The 18,513-nt window shown below is 43.4% G+C and overlaps 1 protein-coding gene across 2 annotated transcripts in view; it reads right to left on the bottom strand.

The window, feature by feature from the left end:
* Positions 1-18,513, bottom strand: part of DUSP9 (dual specificity phosphatase 9) — a 114,517-nt gene that overhangs the window by 14,917 nt on the left and 81,087 nt on the right. For both annotated transcript variants that reach the window (XM_082263515.1, XM_082263516.1), the window contains one exon: positions 4,901-5,344. In XM_082263515.1, the coding sequence (XP_082119641.1) occupies positions 4,901-5,344 (444 nt within the window). The remainder of the gene's footprint in view (positions 1-4,900; positions 5,345-18,513) is intronic.

The raw sequence follows: 18,513 nt of genomic DNA, 5'->3' as shown, positions 1-18,513 counted from the left end.
CCTTGCACAGCAGTGTATATAATCCTTGTTTTCCAGCAAAACAGTTAAAACATGAGAAATGATTCCCAGAGCACTATGAGAGACCAAAGAGAAAACAGGGTGCAGCAGCACTTATCTCTTTTCAGGAGCATTGTCTCTTGGTGAAACCTCAGACCAAGCCATAAGGGTGGAGTGGGGGTATAAGGCCTCTTGCTCACTGTTGCCTAATAAACACTCAATTTTCAGGCATACAGCATTTTTTTATTTATCTGATCTAAAATGCAGCCCATTGTCATCAAGCTTAAAGCAGAGTTCCAACCTAAAATGCAAGTTCCGTCCATCTATATGCCCGGGGTCACCTGAAAAACAAATGGATAATCGCAATTTTTTTTTTTTTTTACTTACCTTGTTTAAAAGATAATATACTTACCTTACTTCCTCTTCCTCCCCCTCGGCGGCCACGGCGAGTCGTCACTTCCTGGCTTGCAATGATTCCTGGGAGCTGAACGTCATTGCTCCCAGGAATCAATGCGCCTGCACCGGCCCCGACGTCAGTTCCGGTGCGGGCGCCGTCATACCTTGCTAAACAGCTTCAGGGCATGCCCAGAAGCTGTGCAGGGATGACGCTGCAGCCCCGGAAGTGACGGCGGGGCCGGTGCAGTGCATTGAGGGACCGAAGAAGACGGAAGAGGACGCAGAAGAGGATCGCGCTGGCTTCAAGCTTCCCAGACCTGAGATGGCAGCGCTGGACAAGACATTTTCAAGGTAAGTACAGTGGGTACGGAAAGTATTCAGACCCCCTTAAATTTTTCACTCTTTGTTATATTGCAGCCATTTGCTAAAATCATTTAGGTTCATTCTTCTTCCTCATGAATGTACACATAACACCCCATACTGACAGAAAAACACAGAATTGTTGACATTGTTTCAGATTTATTAAAAAAGAAAAACTGAAATATCACATGGTCCTAAGTATTCAGACCCTTTGCTCAGTATTTAGTAGAAGCCCCCTTTTGATCTAATACAGCCAGGAGTCTTTTTGGGAAAGATGCAACAAGTCTTTCACACCTGGATTTGGGGATCCTCTGCCATTCCTCCTTGCAGATCCTCTCCAGTTCTGTCAGGTTGGATGGTAAACGTTGGTGGACAGCCATTTTTAGGTCTCTCCAGAGATGCTCAATTGGGTTTAAGTCAGGGCTCTGGCTGGGCCATTCAAGAACAGTCACTGAGTTGTTGTGAAGCCACTCCTTCGTTATTTTAGCTGTGTGCTTAGGGTCATTGTCTTGTTGGTAGGTAAACCTTCGGCCCAGTCTGAGGTCCAGAGCACTCTGGAGAAGGTTTTTGTCCAGGATATCCCTGTACTTGGCCGCATTCATCTTTCCCTCGATTGCAACCAGTCGTCCTGTCCCTGCAGCTGAAAAACACCCCCACAGCATGATGCTGCCACCACCATGCTTCACTGTTGGGACTGTATTGGACAGGTGATGAGCAGTGCCTGGTTTTCTCCACACATACCGCTTAGAATTAAGGCCAAAAAGTTCTATTTTGGTCTCATCAGACCAGAGAATCTTATTTCTCACCATCTTGGAGTCCTTCAGGTGTTTTTTTAGCAAACTCCATGCGGGCTTTCATGTGTCTTACACTGAGGAGAGGCTTCCGTCGGGCCACTCTGCCATAAAGCCCCGACTTGTGGAGGGCTGCAGTGATGGTTGACTTTCTACAACTTTCTCCCATCTCCTGACTGCATCTCTGGAGCTCAGCCACAGTGATCTTTGGGTTCTTCTTTACCTCTCTCACCAAGGCTCTTCTCCCCCGATAGCTCAGTTTGGCTGGACGGCCAGCTCTAGGAAGGGTTCTGGTCGTCCCAAACGTCTTACATTTGAGGATTATGGAGGCCACTGTGCTCTTAGGAACCTTAAGTGCAGCAGAAATCTTTTTGTAACCTTGGCCAGATCTGTGCCTTGCCACAATTCTGTCTCTGAGCTCTTCAGGCAGTTCCTTTGACCTCATGATTCTCATTTGCTCTGACATGCATTGTGATCTGGAAGGTCTTATATAGACAGGTGTGTGGCTTTCCTAATCAAGTCCAATCAATATAATCAAACACAGCTGGACTCAACTGAAGGTGTAGAACCATCTCAAGGATGATCCGAAGAAATGGAAAGCTCCTGAGTTAAATATATGAGTGTCACAGCAAAGGGTCTGAATACTTAGGACCATGTGATATTTCAGTTTTTCTTTTTTAATAAATCTGCAACAATGTCAACAATTCTGTGTTTTTCTGTCAGTATGGGGTGCTATGTGTACATTCATGAGGAAGAAGAATGAACCTAAATGATTTTAGCAAATGGCTGCAATATAACAAAGAGTGCAAAATTTAAGGGTGTCTGAATACTTTCCGTACCCACTGTATTTCTTCTTGCAGGTAAGTGCAACCCGGGACAGTTCAGAGGCTATCCATTGTGGAATGCACTAGCCCTGACTGTCCCGGGGGTATTTTTATGTATTTTTCTTGGTTTTAGGTGGAACTCCGCTTTTGGCAAGAGCTGTGTATTGATCAGTAAAAAAAATAAAATAAATAGAAAAATCTGCGTTGCTGTTAGTATTTTGACGCCCATATGCACAGATACGCCCAACATAGAAGCCTAAAGATATGTTCGGAAAGGCTAATGTTTAAACATAAGCTTAAGGGAGGAGTCACTGTCCTGACTTCCTAATTTGTGTTTGTAAATTTCGGCTTGAGCTATTTAACTCTGTATACAACAGAGTTTTTTCAGCACGAGGCAAGAAGATAGAGAAACACATGCAAAATCTCCATCTGCTGGATATAAGAATATTTCATCTATACCAAACATTGTAAATGTATTTTTTTTTTGTCTTGCTCATAATTTAAAAAATATATATTTACAGAGTTACTATATAATGTTTTTAAAGTGGAAATAAAGTCCTAAAAATCCTCACCTCTAACTAAGGACAGGCTGATGTCTTCTTGATGATCATTTTAGGATACAACATCTGCCCATCCTCAGGACCATCAGGTTCTGCAACTCACACAGAATTATTGTACATGTGAGTAAAACCTTTTCTCCTCTTCCTGGGGGAAATCAGGAAAATCTTTGTGCGCATTAATGGTCACTACGTGTTATTGCCTTGTAGAGTTGCCTTAAAGTCCCTGGGCTCCCCTGAGCTAGCCACTGAAACGGGGACAACCCTAAAGCTGGGCTATACATTAGAACAGGCATGTTCAACTTGCGGCCCGGGGGCCACATGTGGCCCGGAAACCCCAGGCAATGCGGCCCACTGCCCCCTGACAATTTATTTTTTGCTGGGGAGGAAGGAAGTCGGGTCGGGGGCATGCCCACAGCGGCTTCCAACTAATGGTAGGCAGAGGCTGCCTCGGAGGGGAGGGGGGAGGCGAGCATGTGCAGTGTTTCTGACTCCTACCACCATGACCACTTCAAATCACTGAAGTTGTCATGGTGGTTAGAGTGTTCCTTTAATATCTCTCAGAATTAGTAAATCTCTGTATACTGATTCCATTTCATTTGATCATCCTCTAGTTGTGTTAAATTAGTGCGGGGGGCGCGGCGACATTTTATTACATGCCTTAACTATAGTATATATTTTATACGCGGCCTGAGAAAATTTCTCTACACTCAATGTGGCCCAGAGAAGCCAAAAGGTTGGACACCCATGCATTAGAAGAAGGTCTTTTAAATCATAATACAGAAATTCATAAAAACCATTTGTCAGATTTATGGACTCAAAAAATTCTGTATTAAAAACCCTAAAAAAATGTATTTGCCATGCCAGTGTTTTGAATTCCAAGTTCATTTTCTAGATGCTAATAGGCATTATATCAAGTACAATCTTTCCTAAAAAAAAAAAACAAAACATTTTTTTAAAATGTAATTTGTTAGGGAGAAAACTTTGATCCTTCTCTTTAGATGTTCATCGCTTAGCTGAGAAAACCCCCTCCCCTCCTGAAGACTCCTGGGATCTATGGCACCATTTGCCTAGGCAAGAAACCAGGAAATAACTGAATAAATGTAAAAGTTTAAAACAAGTACATATGATATACTTTCCTATCTCTTTACTAATACTAGCAGCATGAGGATTAAAAATAATTAATGTTGATTGGGAGAGTTAAGTTCCACTTTAAAAGTTAAATTTTTTCAACCTTTCATTAATAAATTGCCCTTTACTGTATCCTGATAACCAGCTCCTGGATTCTTATTCCAAAAAAACTTTACTGGCATTCTCGGACTCCTTTCACATGGGCGATGCGCCCGACGGAGTCCGTTCTGCTCAGCGGGGAATCGATCCACCGATCCCGGCTGAGCAGGCAGTTGACAGCTCCGTCTCCGCTCTGTGTGCAGAGACCGAGCTGTCAGATCCCTGTTCTCCTCTATGGGGAGATCAGATGAACACGGACCGCCTGTCTGTTTTCATCCGATCTTATCCGATCCAAACCTCCAGATGGATGGAAAATAGGGTTTCCATCCGTCCTGATTTCACAAATAGGATCGTATAGCAGCGGGTATCAGCAGAGATGTCTCCGCTGACACCCGCTGCTCCATACGGCTGCATGGAGCTTCCGATTCAGTCTGCCTGAAAATCTGACAGGCGGATCTGATCGGATCAGAAAGCCCGTGTGAAAGAGGCCTAAAGAAATGAGTTCCAGTGCAATCAGTTTCTCATTGATCACACAGCATTCTCCAGGAAGAACTGGTCCTTTTACCAGCCATTTGACCTCCTTGACAACTATCTACCCTAGGGATAAATAGTACTGGTTTCTTGTGTAAAGAATTGGGGTAACACTGACATGGAGGGTCAATATAAGGTAAGAGAAATCAATATAAAATTTCTATGCATATGTATTTAACAAGCAATATTAATCATGTTCTCCAATCTAACTCACCAATGAACTCAATGGCTTCTGGGAAAAATTGAGACAAGTTCTGACTCCAGTGATCAGATATAGGGATCTGCTTGTAATGGAAGTCGCCATCCTTCTCAAAGATGTTGGGGAGATTTGGGGTGACATTTAGGATGTAACGTATACCTAGCTTGGCCAAAGTGTCCATATTCCCAGAATCCCTTGCACTGCCCAGGTATAAGTGTGGCAGGATTTGAACTGGGAATGATGGGGGCTGGTTACGTGGACTCATGCCTTCAGAGTCCATCCCGCTCAATGGCTCCCGGTCAAGGTCAGACTCAACGTCAGAGCAGTCAGAAGTGATGGACAAACCTCCAAGTCCTAGCACCGGAGTCGGGGGCAGCGGTGAGCTACTGGCACAACTGGTGGAGTCCAGGTTGGTTTCACAATGTTGAGGAAATTCTGCCTGAAACTTGCTGAAACCACCTGTGATCACAGAAAAGAGACAAAATTAGGTGGGAAGTTTTAAGAGAAATTGCACATAACAAATAAATTTAATAGATTCGTTTTAAAGGATAATTCTATCTTTCTGATGTTATTTCATAATACAACCACCCCTGTGTCATTAGATGTGCGGCTATTTCGCAGCCCTTATCACCCTTTACCTGAATCTTGGGGTTTTTCTCCCTGCAGCCTTTAGTATTTTTTGTAAGAGCAGAGGAACGCAATGTTCTCTATAGAGCACCCTTTCACCCTTCTCCATCAGCAGGTACATACCTTTCATTAACTCCCCTACAGCTCTATTCAGCTGTCAGAAGCAATGAAAATGCCCAGTACTTCCAGGTATGGAGAAGAATGTGATCCAATCATGGTTTCCTTAAACCGTATGGATCCTACTATGCTCAGATTAATTCCTACCCATTAAACCAGTTTTTCTCAATCTTACCCCAGAGGAACCCTTGAAATAATTTTCAGGTCTCAGGAAACACCAGGTAAAATGAATTAAGTTCAGTGGGAAGAATGCTCCCCATATGAGAATGCCACAGCTAAAAAGTTCATTGGTGTCATGCCACTGGCTCTGCCAAGTGGTGTTGGCCCTGAAACTATACAAGAACCATCAGATGGGAGGTCACTCAGACACAGCCTAAAATTTAACTTTACCCTAAGTGGGAAGTAGGACGTTCTCCTTTTAAGAATCTTCCTCCTCTGACATTATTAAAAGTTTATTATTTTGGGGGGGAGCGGGTATCTAGTTTTGGCAGGTACCTACTCCCACTTTCGCTGGCATCTCCTAGGCGATTCCACAGGAATTGCACCCCCTGCCTCCCTGCCTGCAACCTCTTGGGACATGTCACAGGTCCCAAGAGGCTACGGGACCATTTACAGTGGGCAGTGGGAAGCAGGAGTCAGAGCCGGCTTCTCACACAAGACATGCTGGCGCTGGGACCTGAAGACTGGCGAAGAACCAGCCTAGATGAAGACGGCACTGGATCCTTGGACATGTAAGCATGCTTTTATCAAAAGTCAGCAGCTACAGTATTTGTAGCTGCTGGCTTTTAATTTTCATTATACAAATCATTAATAAGACCTCATCTGGAATATGCAGTTCAGTTTTGGGCACCAGTTCACAAAAAATGTATCTGGGAACTGGAGAAAGAAGAGAAGGGCAACCAAACTGATACGAGGCTTCGAGGAGCTCAGCTATGAGGAAAGATTAGAGTAATTGAATTTATTCTCTCTTGAGAAGAGGAGATTAAAGTGATACTAAAGTCACAGGGACTTTGCACAGAGCAGACTCAATCCTCCTCTTCTCAAGTCCCTGTTTAGCGCTCCTGGCCCCTCCCCTCTGAGGAGTGCTCCCACAGCAAGCAGCTTGCTGTGGGGGCACCGGAGCCAAGCCGCAGCTCTGTGTGTCAATTCAGACGCAGAGTTGTGGCTAAGCCCCGCACCCTCTCTCTCCTCATTGGCTCACTGACTTTGATTGACAGCAGCAGGAGCCAATGTCTCAGCCAATGAGAAGGGAGAGTCCTGGGCAGCCAATTCTCTCCTGCAACATCGCTGGATAGAGATAGGTTCAGGTAAGTATTAGGGGGGCTGGGGGGGGGGGGGGCTGCTGCACACAGAAGGCTTTTTATCCTAATGTATAGAATGCATTAGGATATAAAACCTTCTGCCTGTACAATCACTTTACGGTGGGATATGATCAACATGTATAAATACATAAGGGGTCCTATTAGTGAACTTGGAGTTGAGTTATTCACTTAAGGTCATCACAGAGGACAAGGGGGCACTCTTTGCATCTAGAGGAAAAGAGATTTCATCTCCAAATATGGAAAGGTTTCTTCACAGTAAGAGCTGTGAAAATGTGGAATAGACTCCCTCCAGAGGTGGTTCGTAGTAGATTGCTTTAAAAAAGATTTTTTTCCTAAATGTGCATAATATAACTGGATACTAACATGTATAGGTTAAGTTGATCCAGGGAATATCCAATTGCCTCTTGGAAGCTCAAGAAGGATTTTTTTCTGCTGCTTGAGCAAATTGGATCATGCTTTGCTGGATTTTTTTGCCTTCCTCTAGACTAGATCAACTATGGGTATAGGATTGTGTGTATATGATTACTTTTTTTTCCCTTTTATTGGTTGAACGGGGTGGACTTGTGTCTTTTTTTAACCAGACTAACTCTTTAGGGACCCGTAGGATCCTCTGGAGGAACCCTTTAGTCCCAAAGAACCTTCCCAAAGACTGGCTGTTTAAACCTAAACCATATATTCAACCATGGAAATGCCCATTTTTGGGGGCATTGAGTGAAGTTGAGTCCTGCCCTCTTAATATGGCAAGTCCAAGATTGCCAAATTCAAAGGTGGCACCACCTACATTTACATATTTATCATTTTTTTTTGTTTTAGAATTTTCTCAATACAAACTGTACAACGAGAAGTCGATTCAAGTGAAAAATAAAAATGCATTTCTCTTTATCTTGTGAAGGATCGCTGTCGCAGGGTTAACTGCATCTATTCTGTGGGATGCATCCTTAGATAATATGAAAACACATGTCCACATACTATAATTAGTTCTAATTGTCTATATTTCTGCTTTCTCTGGCTCTGTTTTGCTTCCAGACTGGACTGTTTCCTGGTAACTGGAAGGATAGCTAACCATTCTGAGTCAAGCATTGCAAGCTGCACATGAATGGGCTGTAACTAGAATGTATGCTGTTTCGGTATCTCGTTATGTAAGGATGCAAGGCCAAAAATGGAAACCGCAAATTAACACCTACACACAGCGGATAATATCTGCGGTTCATGGGAAGGGAAGGTGCAACTGACATTTGGAGGACCCAGCTTTATATTTTAATCTAACTACATAGAACCTCTGTCGTGAAAAGAAAAAAAGAAAATAAATAAATAATGTAGCAATTGCTGCATTAGCGCCGGTTCACACTACCGCGACGCTACTTCGGGTGGCGACCTCCGAGGCGCGCCGCGACCTCGGAGCGGCCGCCACGGACTTCATAACATTGAAGTCTATGGCGGTCGCCTCCTGGTCGCCCCAAAGAAGCTGCGGACCCTTTTTCTAGGTCGGAGCGACTTGTGTCGCTCCTATTAGAACGGGTCCGTAGCTTCCCTATGGGAGGCGACCTGCGGCGACCTGTGAGGCGACCAGGTCACCTCACAGGTCGCCCTAGTGTGAACCGGCACTTAGCCATGTTGGAAATTAATGGTACTAAATTACCTTTCCTTTTCAACCTGCAGCTGATGACATTATCTGTAAAATTCAATGCAATGTGGCAACCTAAAGGCATTCTCTATACCGCTGATGTACGAAACACCCCTGGAAAAGTCATTTCCTGCATGTGTGATTGGCTTATTGATTTTCCCAGAAGTCTGCGCTAAGATACAGGTCAAATTTTAGGAATCCCCTGCAATAGGACTTTCAGTTATAGTGAGATAAATTCTTCAAGGAGCTGTAAAGTCTCAAGGTTTCCACCTTATTGCGTTCTATGCATTAAGGTTAAAAACCTTCTTGGTTGCAGCTGCCCCCCAGACCCCCCATTATTCTTACCTGAACCCTATCGTTCCAGCGGCGAGCACGAGCCCAGCGGCTACAGCCACTGTCTTGGGTCCTCATTGGATATATTGATAGCAGCAGGAGCCATTGGATGCAGCAGCGGGACTCGTGAATGTGCCCACTCAGGTGCCCCCATGAAAAGCGGCTCTCTGTGGGGGCACCCAATGAAGAGGAGGAGCCAGGAGTGCCTCCAGGGCACCTCGGAGAAGGAGGATTGGGCCTGCTCTGTGCAAAACCTTTGCACAGAGCAGGTAAGTATAACATGTTTGTTATTTAAAAAAAAAAAAAAAAAAAAAAACAACCTTTACAATCACTTTAAGGGCTCTTTCACACTTGTAGTCCGTCAAACGGACTCCGCTTTTCTCAGCGGGGGATCGATCCGCTGTCAGTTCCCCATGCATCTCTATGGGGGAAATCGGATGGGAACGGGCCGTCGGTCCGTTCTCATCCGATCCCATCCGCTGGATGGATGGAAAATAGGGTTTCCATCCGTCCAGATTTGACGGATCAGATCGGATGTCAGTGGACATGTCTCCGCTGACATCCGATGCCTCATAGGAATGCATGGGGGGACCGTTCAGATCCGCCATAAAAACGAACAGGCGGATCAGAACGGTCCGCCAGTGTGAAAGGGGCCTAAGGGATGCATGCCCTGCAGCTTTCTTCATCGGAACAACAAGAGTGCACCCCCCCCCCCCCCCCCATTCAGAATTACCACCAGCCTAATAATTACTACAAAACCACTCTTTTTTCCAATGTCTGTTGCGTATGATAATTTCTTTGTTGTATGCCTATTGCAGCGTGTAATATATACATTTTATTTTTATCAATTTATTTGTTTAAAACGCAGCAAGAACTAATCTAATGAGGATTCAGCAAAAAAAAAACTTTAATCTTTTTCATAATTATAGTTTTTTAACTGTAAAAAAAAAAAATAGGAAAAGTAATGAACTAGTGTTTGTTATGTTAAAAGAAATTACTTCCAAAGAAACTGCAAATGTTCAACTGAATTAAAGAAAAATGATAGCCAGCTTTAGAAATAATTTCAAATTTGTGTAATTTCATGGGATTTTGCTTTTAATTTATTTTTGTTCTTGATATTTTTAATTAAAAATGAAATATTAACTAATGTTTAAATAAATGTTCATTTCATCATTTAAATCTTGCGTCGGTTTGTTTTAGTAACCATAAGGGAGGATTTTTTTTGGGTGCCTCCCTAGGTCAGTAAACCTGTATATATAGTCACAGGGAGCAACACATGAAACATTTCCTTCTTTTTAGTAGTAGTTGTACAACAGCAGAGCAAGATCCTTTTACCGGTATTCCAGATGCTTTCCAATGACAGCAGCATATGGGTACCACACATTTTAGGTCCACACTTATCCCATTCCACCTGGATTGCTTCCTATGTCAACAGAAAGACCTCCTCAGGCTATGGGCTTATGCTTATCACCACTCTGCCATTGCCTCTTCGGGTAAAATAGCAAGCACTAACCTATCTCTTTCCTCAGGCCTCACTGAGGTAGCGAGGACTAAGGCCCCTTTCACACAGGCGGACCGTTCAGATCCGCCTGTCCGTTTTTTTGGCGGATCTGAACGGTCCCCCCATGCATTCCTATGGGGCATCGGATGTCAGCGGAGACATGTCCGCTGACATCCGACCCGATCCGATCCGTCAAATCTGGACGGATGGAAACCCTATTTTCCATCCGTCCAGCGGATCGGATCGGATGGGATCGGGGGAGAACGGACTGATGGTCCGTTGACATCCGATTTCCCCCATAGAGATGCATGGGGAACTGTCATCTGTGTCTCCGCACACAGCGCGGAGACACAGCTGTCCTCCTGCTGCTCAGCGGGGGATCGGCGGCTCGATCCCCCGCTGAGAAAAATGGACTCCGTCCAACGGACGGAGTGTGTGAAAGGAGCCTAACAATTCCATCAAATTCCCATCAAAGAAAATTACCAGATCTAGTTAATTCTATTCCTAAATTCTCTGTGTCTTTTTTCTTAAAACCTTGACCTTGATTTATTACTTTATTTTTTTTTACTGACTGTCACAAACAAGTGGAAAATTACATTGCTACCTAAAGAATAAGGTATATGAGCCGAAGGTTGTAGTCTTTGAATCACAGTCAAGGGTTTTGCTTGTAGGAGGTTGACCAATTTCTGATTTTGGCTACAGTAGTAGATGAAAACTTTCCCTTCCCACCCCACCCCCCCCCAGACTCAGACCCGCACCTGGGCTATACCTCCCCCCATTAACGTTTTTTTATTTTCTACCAAGGCATGGGAAATCCTCAGCCCTGGGCCTTTGTGCCTGGACACTCATTGCCACTTCTGGCACCAGATGTCAGATGTTTCTGCACACAAAAGTGTGCTTCTTCTTGATCTTTCACCTGTTTTGATCCCCCGTATGGACTTATATGCTCAGCTTGTACTTTGTTATGTTATTATTTTCAATAAATCTATTGTACCAGAAAACTGTATTTAAAAATGACCCTATTATACCAACACCGTACTCATTTTAATATACCTAAAAGCTTATAGAGATGGATGCATTTTTATCCAAATATGGTCATAGTTGGGTATGATGGATAAGATACAGTATGGATCAAGGCCAGCAACAGCTTTTGTCCCAGTTTTTGTCTTAATTTGTTGGGGGACGATGTACAGGCATGTCAACAAGGACATAAAACAATTACTTATTACTGTATGTACTTAGCTGACCTTACTCCAAATGAGATAGTAGATTCATAGCATGTTGTACATTGTACATGAGTTTGGTTTTGAGTTGTAGGAGGTCGAGCAGTAGTAGATGAAAGCTGTAACCCAACCGACCATATTATACCAACTCGCTACTCATTATAATTTACCTAAAAGCTTCTAAAAATGGTCAGAATTTTGTCCAAATATGATCATAAATGGGATTGATGGATCAAATGTGGATCAGAGCCTGGAACACCATGTGTCCTAGTTTTTGTCTTAATTTGTTGGCGGATGATGTACAGGCATATCAACAAGGACATAAAACAATTACTTTTTACTGTATGGACTTAGCTGACCTTACTTCAAATGAGATAGTAGATTCATAGCATGTTGTACATTGTACATGAGTTTGGTTTTGAGTTGTAGGAGGTAGAGCAGTAGTAGATGTTGTAGATGTAGTAGTAGATGTAACCCAACCGACCATATTATACCAACTCGCAACTCATTATAATTTACCTAAAAGCTTCTAAAAATGGTTAGAATTTTGTCCAAATATGATCATAAATGGGTGTGATGGATCAAATGTGGATCAGAGCCTCGAACACCATGTGTCCTAGTTTTTGTCTTAATATGTTGGGAGGAAACTTACGGGCATGTCAACAATGATTTAAAACAATTACTTTTTGCTGAACAGATTTAGATGACATTACTCCCGATGTGATAGTAGAATTGCAGTGTGTTGTACATTGTACAGGGGTTTGGTTTTGAGTTGTAGGAGGACCACAGATTTCTGATTTTTGCTGCAGTAGTAGATGGAAGCTGTAACCCAACCAACCCTATTATACCAACCGAGTACTCATTATAATTTACTTAAAAGCTTATAAAAATGGATATGGTTTTGTCCAAATATGGTCATAAAGAGGTGTGATAGATCAAATGTGGATCAGAGCCTGGAACACCATTTCTATTAGTTTTTGTCTTATTATTTTGGGAGACAATGTACGGGCATGTCAACAATGATATAAAACAATTTGTTTTTAATGAACAGATTTAGTTGACAGTACTCCCAATGTGATAGTAGAATCACAATGTGTTGTACATTGTACAGGGGTTTAGTTTTGAGTTGTAGGAGGTCCACAGATTTCAGATTTTTGCTACAGAAGTAGATGGAAGCTATAACCCAACCGACCATATTATAGCAACCCGGTACTCCTTATAATATACCTAAAAGTTTATAAAAATTGATATGGTTTTGTCCAAACATGGTGATAGTTGGGTTTAATGGATCAGATGTAAATCAAAGCCAGGAACAACCAGTTTTGTCGTAATATGTTAGGAGACGATGTACAGGCATGTAATCAATGACATGCCTGTTAGATCAAATATGGTTCAAAGCCTGGAACACCATTTGTACTAGTTTTTGTCTAATTATGTTGGCAGACAATGTACAGGCATGTCAATAATGATATAAAACAATTTGTTTTTAATGAATAGATTTAGTTGATCGTACTCTCGATTTGATAGTAGAATCACAGTGTGTTGTACATTGTACAGGGGTTTGGTTTTGAGTTGTATGAGGTCCACAGATTTTTGATTTTTGCTACAGTAGTAGATGGAAGCTATAACCCAACCGACCATATTATAGCAACACGGTACTCCTTTATAATATACCTAAAAGTTTATAAAAATTTATATGGTTTTGTCCAAACATGGTGATAGTTGGGTTCAATGGATCAGATGTGGATCAAAGCCAGGAACAACCAGTTTTGTCTTAATATGTTAGGAGACAATGTACGGGCATGTCAACAATGATATAAAACAATTATTTTTTACAGAATGGACTTAGTTGACCTTACTCCCTGTGATAGTAGAGTCACAGCATGCTGTATATTATATTAAATCTTTTCTAGTAACTGCTAAATTAAACACGATGTTTTACAACACGCTTTCATCCAGACAACAAAAGCAATAAGTGAACTTCTGACGGCTGACTTTAAAATCTGCTATAAATAGCCAGTGTTCTCATAAGTCTCCAGTGAAGGTCTGATCATTGGCAGGAAGCTTCTATAAATGATTTGCGCTTGCTTTGTACTGCAATTATCTAGTGCGGATGCTAAAGACTTGACAGGAAAACGGGAGGGCATATTTCAAGGTAAGTGCTTCACACATAAACACGCGAAAAAAAAAAAAAGATTGAGAGTCAATCCTTGCAGAATGCATAAGAGGCATTTCCTATTGTTTGTGGGACACATACTACCACTTCTCACTGAAGACTGGGCCCAGGGTACACATTACAACCCTTTTTAAACCAGGTGTTTAAAGTAAGGATAGGCCGATTATCGGTAAGGCCGATATGCACTTTCCCCGATATATCGGTATCGGCCCTGGAACTGGCGGATATTTTTGTGAAGTCACTCTGCCTTCTTAGGCCGCCTCCCTCGTCTTGGACAGCCTTGTCTGGAGTCGGGACTAGTCTCGCGGGAGTGTATTACAGCCATACACCCACCCACAGCAGCCCAGTGCCAGGCAACCACCCCCATCCACAGGCCCTGTGCCAGCCAGCCACCGGCACTGTACCAGAGAGCCTGCCAGCTGCCCACAAGCACTGTACCAGCCAGCCACCCACAGGCCCTGCACCTGCCAGCCACAGGCACTGTACCAGCCAGCCACCCACAGGCCCTGTACCAGCCAACTACCCACGGCCCTGTGCCAGCCAGCCACCCATCACAGGGTGCCAGTCAGCCAGCCACCCACCACAGGGTGCCAGCCAGCCACCCACCGACAGGGTGCCAGACAGCCAGCCACCCACAGACCCTGTACCAGCCAGCCACAGGCCCTGTACCAACCAGCTGCCCACAGGCCCTGTTCCAGCCAGCCACCCACCCACCGACAGGGTGCCAGACAGCCAGCCACCCACAGACCCTGTACCAGCCAGCCACAGGCCCTGTACCAACCAGCTGCCCACAGGCCCTGTTCCAGCCAGCCACCCACAGGCCCTGTTCCAGCCAGCCACCCACAGCCCCTGAGCCAACCAGTCACCCACCACAGGGTGCCAAACAGCCAGGAACCCCCCACAGGGTGCCAGACAGCCAGCCACCCACCCACCACAGGATGCCAGACACCCAGCCACCCACCACAGGTTACCAGACAGCCAGCCATCCACTACAGGGTGCCAGCCAGCCACCCACATCAGGGTGCCAGCAAGCCAGCCATTAAGCATTAAACAAAAATTTACATGTTCAGTACCAGATTTGTGTAAAAAATTGTCTTTATTTTTCAAAACTTTAAATGTACAAAATATCGTCCGATACCGATACGTTGTGAACACAATATCGGTATCAGTATCGGCCCTGAAAAAAACATATCCGTCTATCCCTAGTTTAAATCCCCTTGCACATGGGGCCATTTATTCTTAAAGCATTTGTTACCCTAAAACAAAAATTTAAAAAAAAAAGGTTCCTGTTCCCTTAAAGTATGTTGCTTGTGTAATTTGTCTCTTTTTATCACCTGAAAAACCTGGCTGATCCTGCCTAGTTCTGCCCTCCCCCTGTAAAGTGATCATGGGTTATCATCGCTGCTGAGCCCTGGCACCATGGTCAGTTTACGTGCCTCTGTCATCTGCAGCTCTCCTCTGTCCTCCTCTCAACCCTCCCTCCCTGCCTGTCAGCTCCAATCCGCTCCCTGGCCCTTCCTTCCTGCTGGTATCATAACTTAATGTTGATGCTACAATTCCCTGTTATAATAAATGATTTGCCCCAGTGTGTGTGTTTTGTAAATAATACACCGCTAAATACCTTATTTTATAGCGCCGCTTGGTGCTCACGTGACTGACCGCCTCTCTTTTCTCCTCCCCTTGGCTGACGTCAGCGGGGATTCTCAGCCCCGCCCGCTTTGCTGTCAGATCGAGAGAGGTGAAAAGCAGCTGGTCACACAAGCGCCTGGTGGCGGTATTTAGCGGCATATTTTTTTTACAAAACACATACACTAGGGATAATAATCTATTATAACAGAGGGGATTGTAGCACAAACACTAAGTGCCTTAACAACCACTTTAAGCCTCGTAGACACTACTTGTTTTTTTTATTCATCTCCATTTAGAGCCACTGTACCAACAATCTGATGTTAATACAGTGATCTCCCCTGCTGAGCTATTGTGTTCTGACAGGGGGAACGCACCTCCCCCGCCAGAACACTCTGGTTAGTGGTCTCGGCCCATGAAAGTGCTGATTGGGAGCCAGTCTATAGACTTTTTTTGGTCAAGAGCCGGAGCTTCTTTCAGACCGGCTGCCATACACAGAGGCCAAATGTCGGGCAGTGTGTACTAGGCCTAAAGCAGACCATACATAGGTCGAATCCCGAAATAATTTTCTTACGAAAATCATAACTAAGAATTTTCTTTAGAATTTTGCACCATTAGTGGGCTGCAGCAACGGCCGATTTTCAAGCAGCCATCGAACTTGAGTGATCAGGCATGTAGGAAATTTTTGGAAAAACAAATTAATTTCTAATCAATGATGAGAGAATCATGCGAGAAATATAATTGAAAATGAAATGTGCATGAGCTGGGACCTGGAAAGAAAAGAAGATTCCCGGCCACAAAAATTATTTTCTGTAGCAACATGAGGTGAAATTGTAGGCTTGGTTGGTTGTTTTTCGAAATCAATTGTGGCACCTTCGGATCACAAAACGCACAAAATTTCTGATTTTAGAAAGAAAATTGGTTCAGAATTCGACCCATGTATTCCCAGCCAGTGCCAAGTTGCAAAAAGTGGCCTGGATGTAAAGCAGGAAAATGCTCCGGTCCTAAAGTGGTTAAAGTGATTGTAACCCTAAAATAAATGAATAAATATCCTGATCCTTTAAAGAATGATAGAGAGCACAGTGCTTGTGCTGTGTCATATAGCCCTCTCTATTTTCTAAAAACCTGGAATAAAACAATAAAATGTTAAAAAAAGTTTGTGTCCCCTGTCTTCTCTCCCCCTCTCCCCCTGTCAGCTCAGGAGTCAGCATTATGACATTCTGTAATCCCAAAAATAAACCTTGGATAAAGTCATTGTAAAATTATGTAATTCGATTTTGTAAAAAGATTATGTAATGTGCAGTCACAGCGTGTCTCCTTTTGTAACTTTATTGTGGAAAATACCTTATTTACAGCGCCGCTGGGCACTCACGTGACCCTCTGGAGCTCTACTTTCCCTCTCAGAATACTGCAGAGGGAGGGGCTGAGATCCCCGCTGATGTCAGCCCCGCTCCAAGAACTGCAGAGGGAGGGACCAGTAACGTCAGCCGGGAGGAGAAGATCTCCGGCGGGTCACGTGAGCATCCAGCTATAAAGTTACAAAAGGAGACACACTGCTCATTATATAATCTTTTTACAATCTGTATTACATGTTTTTACAAGGATTTTACTAGGGCTTATTTTAGGGGGAGGGCTTATATTGCAGTCATCCCTGAAAATTACGCTAGGTCTTATTTCCAGGGGTAGGGCTTATTTTCAGGGAAACAGGGTATCACCTGCCATAAGCATGCAAAGCTCACAACATGCCCTGCACAAGTTTATTCTCCCGGTAAACAATCATTTTCCAAGGCCTGCCCTTGTTAGCTTTCTCTTTGTGCGCCCACAGAATAATATCTAAATATATGCTTCAGCGTGAAATGTATTTATTGATTGGAGAACACTGGGAGAAAAGCAAACGACCTTATATGATCGTCCTAATGAATGAAATCACTTTCGCTAAAATTATTACTTGCATTGAATTTATAATACTGCATTAAATTATAGATTCTGCATACATTTCTTGAAGCTGAATACAATTTAATAAATTAAATTAAAAATACATAACTTGAAACACATTTCCGGCTTGTTTTTTTAACTCTTTCTGCAAAACTGAGTAAAAACAATCAGTGGAGGTCCTGGATAGGGGTGGCCATCATCCCTGGTTGAAATGAACAAGAAATTACCCCCTAGAGATGGGATTATAAAGGCGACCACTATCCAAATTTATTAAAAATAAAGTTTATAGAAACATCGTAAAAAAATAGTAATCACTATATATACACATACGAAGTGACAGTGCACAGTCATGCGACAAAAGCCGCATTAGATAAAAAGATGGCCAAATAGAAATCTAAATGCATAAATATTACAACTGAATGATGCAGGGAGTAGTAAGTGTTCCTCAGATTTTCCGACGCGTTTCAGGTGGTGTACACCTTTCCTCAGGGGGACAGAGAGTAGAGGCTTACACACATTCCCAATACAGAGGTGTTATGTAAAACAATTAAAGGTCGTATAAGGTTAAAAGAAGAAGTGCAAGTTGAAGAGAGACTGCTGGAACCATGTAGGGATGGCAGGTGGATCGAGCTGTTGGACATTGCAGGCACTTATCGTTACAACCTGCATGGCAAGAAGTCTGCATCAGATATCCCAGCCAATCACGTGACAACAAATCTCACAACGATCCCAAATAAAGGCCAACTGGTGTCCATTTAATGCGCCATAAAAGTATTAGATGTGATATGGGCCATCTAACATGAGGTGACTCCCTTAAATATGACTGGTCACAGAAGGGGATAACATGTAGGCAAGGTATATCATTCAGGTTGTAACAATAAGTGCCTATGATGTCCAGCAGCTCGATCCAGCTGCCATCCCTACATGGTTCCAGCAGTCTCTTTTCAACTTGCACTTCTTCTTTTAACCTTATACGGCCTTTAATCTTTTTACATAACACCTCTGTATTGGGAATGTGTGTAAGCCTCTACTCTCCGTCCCCCTGAGAAAAGGTGTACACCACGTGAAACGCGTCGGGCATCTGAGGAACACTCACTACTCCCTGCATCATTCAGTTGTAATATTTATGCATTTAGATTTTTAT

This window comes from Pelophylax lessonae, assembly GCF_965119305.1.
Source record: "Pelophylax lessonae genome assembly, chromosome: 7".
Lineage (NCBI taxonomy): Eukaryota > Metazoa > Chordata > Amphibia > Anura > Ranidae > Pelophylax > Pelophylax lessonae.
The sequence above is the reverse complement of the archived record's forward strand: the minus strand, read 5'-3'. Positions and strand labels throughout refer to the sequence as shown.